This window comes from Glycine max, chromosome 14 (genome assembly GCF_000004515.6).
Source record: "Glycine max cultivar Williams 82 chromosome 14, Glycine_max_v4.0, whole genome shotgun sequence".
In the NCBI taxonomy this organism is placed as follows: Eukaryota; Viridiplantae; Streptophyta; class Magnoliopsida; order Fabales; family Fabaceae; genus Glycine; species Glycine max.
The window spans coordinates 5475623-5483074 of record NC_038250.2 but is presented as its reverse complement, the minus strand read 5'-3'; the positions used below and the strand labels follow the sequence as shown (position 1 = coordinate 5483074).

The window sequence follows — 7452 nt, the reverse complement described above, 5'->3', positions numbered from 1 at the left end:
GCCACCCAACAAGGATAAAGGGGGTGGCTTATTTATGACTCCACACAACAAGCCTAGTAGCATGCCCTCTTCGTTAGTTAATTAGAATATTCTAAATTACAAAACTGAAATTAAAAAAAAAAAGCTCAACTGAAATAAACACAGATAAAACAAGAAAAGGAAACATAAAAGTAAAATTAGCTAGAAGCTCAGAAAGCAGCATATGCTGCTTAACATGGAGTGAGGGTTGTCACTGTTGACAAAATTAAGTGTTCACATAAATTAAAAAGGTGGACAAAATTGAATGTTCACATGAGTTATGTGTCCTACATTAACATGATGCACTTTTATTTTCCGCTAATCGCATGCAATGACTTTATTATAAGTCAATTCTGTAAGAAATAAAAAAGACTTTCTTATATGACAAGAAAATATGATAATTGATTTAAATGGATATATATGGGTGTCTTATTTCCTGTGCATTTTTCATTGACAAGGCTCCCTAGTATATATAGTTATAAATGTGGTTACATTATATTTTTTGTCTCTTATTTTTATTTAAAATTTCAGCTAATTGTAATAAATTTTAAGTGCATAAAAATCAATAATTTAGCTTTACAAATAACTTTGTCCCTAATTATTTCGAATTGCAAACACCCTTAAATTACCAAATTAAAAGGGGGAAAAAAGGTGAATAACTAAACTGAAGCTTAATCTTATTCTGCAAAAATTGTACAGATACCATCCTTTGATTAAAACAACTTTACTTGCTTAATATTAACTACGACATTGGGCTAGGTTAGGTGAGTGAGACCATTCCCAAAAGGCCAAAAAAATAAAAATAATTACGACTTCCAATAAACTACACTAACACGGGGTGATATGCATTGTCTAAGATTGTTCTTTTTTCCTGTAAAAAAAAAGGTTTTTCTTTTTTTCTTTTCCTTCCTATAATTATAAAAGTCACCTTCGTATTCGAGGAGAAGGTTAGATAAAGCACCATTTTTATAATAATTTTTTTTTAAATTCCAAAATTATAAGTTGGTTTGGTATCATTAAGAATGTTAACGACTTGAGTTAAATATTTAAAGTTTAAGACTCATTTGTTAAAAGAAAGAAATTAAATGATCAAATTTAATTTATTTGTTTATTCAATTGAAATATAAATGTTGACTTCAATTTATTTTTAATAAATATGAAATTTTAGCTTGCCTAAATATTTCATTTATTACTTAATTATTTTTCTTCATCGATTTCTATTTGAAACTTATCCATTTAGCATATAATAAACACCTTGCTAAAAAAACAAAATATAATTTTGTATTTATATTAGGATGACTTAAAATAGAAAATGAAATATTTGGTAATGAAAATGATAATTTTTTAAAGAAATTTTATGATAATTTATTTTAAATATTATGATTTTTAAAGTTGAAATTAAATAAATGGTAGAATAAAATAAATATTATTTTCTAAGTGAGCATAATAAATATGATTATACCTATTTAATTAAGTGATATATACATATCGAAACTATTCACGAGTTATTAACATCAAATTGACAAAGTTTAAGCTAAAATTTATTTAAATATTCAAGCCTAATTTTAAATCCAACTTTCTTTAATAAAAAAATTAGCTTGCTTATTTAGATAAACAAATGATATATATATATATATATATATATATATATATATATATATATATATATATATATATATATATATATATATAATTATTCAAAACTAAAGAAAGAATAAAATTTGAAATTTGCTCAAAAAGCATAACTGTTATTATAAAATATTGACGCTCTAGTTAACTTATGAATGATCCTATATTGCTTGCTTCCAAACAAAATTCCCCAAAGTGTTTGAAATATTACTAAGAGAACTTCTATACTTATTTATCATGAATTAGGAGCAACTAGATGTAAATTTAGTAAATGTCATAATCCGCTTCACTACAATTGATCACTGTTTGATTTGAACCTTGTTTATATATAAATTGTAGTATGTCATTCACCAAAAAAAAATAAAAAATTGTAGTATGTGTTTGCTTATGCATATTTACGCATGTTGTAATTTTGGTTTTGGTCACATGACTTAAAAATATTACATAGAAGTTCATTGACACATTTCTAACTCAAATTAGAAGGAAATTTTTTCTGTTATATATACAAGTACAAACGATTATTAGAACATGAAAAATGAAAAGAAACAAACACGTTCTTTAAGAGGTCAAAGCTTTCAAACAATATATAAATTTATTTGCAAAAATCAAATTAATTTCTTTTAATATTCAAAATTAATACAGTATAATTCACATTCACATTTTTAATTAATAATAAAGCAAACCCCAATTGAATTGTAGTTGAAGTAGACTGCAACAACTGCAATCCCAAACAAACTTGTAGTACCTGTGAAGTTAAGACTTAAGAGCTCAAATCTTATACCTAACCAGTATGGAAGTATCTCTAATCCGAAGGTTGATTAATGATTATAAGTAACAAATCCAAGAAAAGATTCTCATAATCAGTTGTCCAAGACTTAAGGAGAGAATCCTAGCCGTTGACTGGCAAGGTCACACGTGGTCTCAGTGAACCCTACCCTAGACTTGACCAAATCAAACTCCATCCACACGTTCTGCTGATGATGATGTCCAATCACATAAGCTTCAATTCCCAACAAATCAGAGTTCCCAAAAGTGAAGCAATACACCCAATCCCTCCCTTTACTCACCCTATACAGCAGCCTCTCCCCTGACACCCTCATCTCCGCCCCCGAGAACACCAGCGTCACCGCCGGCACCGCCGCCAAGCTCGCCGGCGCGTGGTAGCACAGGTCCATCGCCCCCTCAAACACGAAATTCGGATCCTCTATTCGGGTCAGCACCCCTTTCGTCTGCTCCAAAAACTCATCCTTTAGGGAATTGTAAACCGGCCCGAGGAGAAAAGTAAACTGGGTACCCGAATCCACCATTGTCTGACCCGCTCCGGTGTGGTCGGGCACGAACACCGACTTCGGAAGCTGCAGGAGTTTCTCCGAAACCTTAATCCCCTCGAGCTGGACCGTGTACGCGACACGGTCGAAGTACGGCGACGAGGTTGTCGCCGTCACTAGAGGGGTGTACTGCAGTGGCGACGGCGCGGAAGGCCCGTCGCCAAGGAGGAGGACGCCGAAAGCGTCCTCCCCCGAGATGCAGTACGAGAATTTCGGAAGCACCATTTGTGTTACCAGCGAGAGGGAGCCTCGGTTCATGCCCATTAAACCTGTCGTTTTAGCATCCTCGTTGATGTCGGAGGTGTAGCCAGCGGAGTCCATGCACCCGAATAACGTTCCTGGTTGCGCGGCGCCGGCGAGGGAGAAGGTTTCGGCGGCGAGGGTGCCCTCGGCGGAGGAGGCGTCGGCGTAGGAGACGATGACGTGGCAGAGTTTGTTGTTGGGGTCGCATGAAGCGGGGATAGTGAGGTCTCGGGTTCGAGTCATGCAGACGGAAGAGTTGCATGGGGTTGGGGTGTAGGAAGAAGAGAGGAGTGGGTTGAAGGTTGAGTTTAGGTTTGGGAGTTTTTTGCAGTGGAGCCAGGAGAGTTCGCTGCCTGTGTCGAGGACCATGGTAACGTTCTGTGGGGGCGAGCCTATGGTTAGTGAGATGGTTAGTGTGACGTTGTGCTGAAATGCAAGCTTGCGTGGAGGTGTTTGTGTTTGTGTTTTGAGAGGTAGTAGGAGGGGTTTTTGTGTTTGTGATGAAGAGACACATGTTTGAATTTGGAGGAGAATGAGGGTTGTGAGAGAAGGGAGAAGGAGAGAAAGAGAGGAAATAGAAGAGGCCATGATATCTAGTTGAGAATATTGATTCAGGTTTTGTGTTAGTTGGTGTATTGATTTTATTTGATTTGCTTCTCATGAGTTGGGGAGAGACAGAGAGAGAAATTAAGGTAGGGGAGGAGGTCTCTGTTGGATTAGTTTGTTGTTAGCAAAATGTGTGATGAATTGAAGACTCCTGTTGCTATCTTACATCTAAAAAGAGAATTGAAAAAGAAAAAAATTATAAATATGATAAAATTTATGATATAATAAAAAGAAAAAAAGAAAATATATATATATATATATATATATATATATATATATATATATATATATATATATATATATGTTACTATTGTGCTCCCATGAGATAGTCACCGTGTGAAGATGTGGTGGAGCTCTCTAAAGATTCTCGTGTATAGCTGTATTGGATGAGAATTAGTGTCGTGACAATCAGTGGAAAATGAATGTCTTGTTTGCTAGTTTTAAAAAGGTAAAATTACTTGTTCAAGAATGTACACTATACAGTAATCTTTTAGGTAAATTTCCCATTCTAATTTATTATTGACGCCATGTCTAATAGTATTGAAAATGTCTCCATTCTATCAATTTCTTTTTTTAACAACAAAAGGATGAACGGTATATGCGACCTTCATAATGTTGATTGTTCTTCTTATGTAGCATTTGGCTGCATGACACACTCAATTATTTAATTAGTATTTGACTGCATGAGAGTTGAGACTATGAGAGTGATCGTCTACCACTCTGATTTTATTGTTGTATAGAGATTGCATTTTAGTTTCACAAACCAGAGTCAATGTGTGAGGCGCATTGGTTTGATCATATACTGTATCTTACAATTAAATCGTCGGTAGGATGTCACATTTAATTTGATTACGAACAGTACGTGGCAATGTAATTGTCGTTACTGTTTGATGGTTACGTATTGTTAAGGCTAACAGTGTAGCGTTTTCTTTAGATTATTCTTTTTCTTTCACACATCAAACATGTATTTTATATATATATAGCTTGAACATAAGTTAATTTCAAAAGTGAGCCAAAGAAAAAAAAATGATAGGCAATGTTTGGGTAATTCACCATTTTGGGTACTTTTTAAAAATTATTTTTTAAATTGAGTTGGTCTTGAAATTATTTATGTAATTTGTGTCATATTAAAATTATTCACCATTCTATTCCTTGTTCCCTTTGTGTATAAATGAGAGGAAAGGGATGGGGAAAGGTTGTTTCTGAAATTTTGTAGATTTTTGAACGTTGGTGCTGGTGAAGGCTTTCCATGGGGTTTTCATATAGATAAGTCCTTTTTAACTTTTCAGTTTTTTTTTTTGTAACTTAATTTTTTATTATGCAGTGCTAGTGAAGCCATTTATTATTTATTATGTTTAATTTTTTTTGTTAGTTCTCAAGTCTGTTTTAGAAATAAGAAAATATAGTATGAGGTAGGGAAAATATTCCTAGTTCTTAAGTTTGTTAGTTCTTAAGTCTGTTTATTATGGTGCCTCTTGCTAGTTCTTAATTTTTTTTGTCCAACATTATTGCTATTGTGTTTTTTTTCTTTCAAATGTTTAGTTGTAGTAGCCAAAAGAAAATATAGTATGAGCTAAGTCATTGTTTTTATGAAAATGTAGTAGGAAAAATTTAGTTGATTTAATAATTTGCTAGGTCTCTTTTTTTTATTTTGTTGAGTTTTGAAGGCCGTAGATCTTTTAAGGCTGTATTGCTGGTTTTGCTAGAGGCTTCTATCTCCGGGTTTCCATTTAGGCAAGTCCTTTAAGGCTGTGGATTTTGTAAGTCTTGTTAACTGATTATATAGTTTTTGTTGTTGTTGTTGATATTGTATTAGGAAAATGTGGTAGAAAAATATTTATTTGATTTTATATTTAATTGTTTTTGGTTTTGTTTTAATTCATTTTGGTCATTTTTTATTTTTAAATAAGAGTCAGAAAGAAGATTGTGTCTTATGATCTAGGCGAGTCCGATGTCAATATGGTAAAGGTCGTCAGGTTCAATAGGTTGAACAACAATTTGAAGTTGTAGTGATTTCAGTTCAAATAAGGGATTTGTTGTCACAAGCTGGATTCCTTCCCATTGCAAAATTAATTTTTTATAAGTAAAAAACAACATATAAAATTAATTAAAGTCATTCAAATTAAAATTAAATTATTAAAACCCAAAATTAGTTAAATTAATTAATTATTAAAATTACTTAAATTAATTAATTATTACTAAAAAGGACTTGGTGAAGTCACACAAGATGACGCCACCAAGATAATAATCCTTCGAACTGAGTAAAGCTATCCAGGATGATGCCACCAAGTTATTAAAAATAATTGAATTGGTGGCACTAACTACTGTGGTGTCACTTAGGTGACATGTTGTTGATTAGCACCACCAAAATCCAAAGTGACTTGTATCATCTACATTGATAAATACTTTATCAACCAACGCATAATGGTATTAACTTTTCAAAAATCACCCACATTGGGGTGAAACTATGATAAGGGGTTTTTTTTTCTTTCAAAATTACCAAATGAAGATAACATTTAAATTAATACTTAGGAAAAGGTAAATTGTAAGATAACCTATGACTTATGAACTAAAAGTCATAAAGTCGTAAAAAAGTTTACGACTTCAATTTTTTTAACATAACTTTGAAGTCGTAAGTAAGTATTTTTTAATTTTTTTAAAACTAATTTTTTAAGTAGTAAACTATTTACAAGTTCAAAGTAGTATATAGTGTTTTATTTTAATTATTAACTAATTAATGTATGTTTTTTTTTAGTTTTATTTAATATTTTCTATATTTTTACTAATGTTAAGGATTATTTTTTTTTGTAAATTAGAAAAATAATGCAAAAGACTTAAATTTAAATAAAAATATTAAAATATAATGCATATATTTTTTTAACAAAAATATTAAAATGTTATGTTACTAATATTAACAAATAATATTATTTTTAAATTTTTTAAATTAATTTTTACAGTTATCATTAAGTAAATTAATAATTTTGTACAATAGTATTAATTAATGTTTAGGGTATATGACTATCAACCTTGTCGAGTGTATGAATTTTGTTTTGAAAGGAGTTTAAGCATAACCTATTAATATCTTGATCAAGAAAATATTTAATAAAATAAATGACTTATCTATTACTAATCGCACAAAAATTATGAATGTAATAAAAGTAGAACATAGGTACTCTAATTTATACTACTATACAAAATTATTAATTTACTTACGGATAACTATAAAAATTAATTATTTTTTTAAAGAAATTAATATTATTTGATAAATTATAAGTTAATACTAATATCAAAACATCTTAATATTTTTGTTAAACAAATATGTGTAACACATTTTAATATTTTAATTTAAATTTGAGTCTTTTGTATTATTTTTTTATTTATAAAATAAATAATAATTCTTAACATTAATAAAAATATAAAAAAATATATTAAATAAAACAATATATAAAAATATTAAATAAAACAAAAAAAATACATTAATTAATTAATAATTAAAATAAAAATTTATTTATGACTTTAAAATCATAAATAGTTTATAACTTCTAAAAAAATTATTTTTTTAAAATACTTACAACTTTAAAGTCGTATTAAAAAAATTAAAGTTATACATTTTTAATGATTTTATTGA

At 30.1% G+C, this 7452-nt stretch overlaps 1 protein-coding gene across 1 annotated transcript; it reads right to left on the bottom strand.

Moving 5' to 3' along the window:
• Positions 1-2226: 2226 nt before the first annotated feature.
• LOC100789759 (aspartic proteinase PCS1) lies at positions 2227-4072 on the bottom strand. The gene has a single exon (XM_003545207.5). It carries the CDS (start codon positions 3804-3806, stop codon positions 2523-2525), a length of 1284 nt encoding a protein of 427 aa, XP_003545255.1. The 5' UTR covers positions 3807-4072; the 3' UTR covers positions 2227-2522.
• Between the last annotated feature and the right edge of the window lie 3380 nt (positions 4073-7452).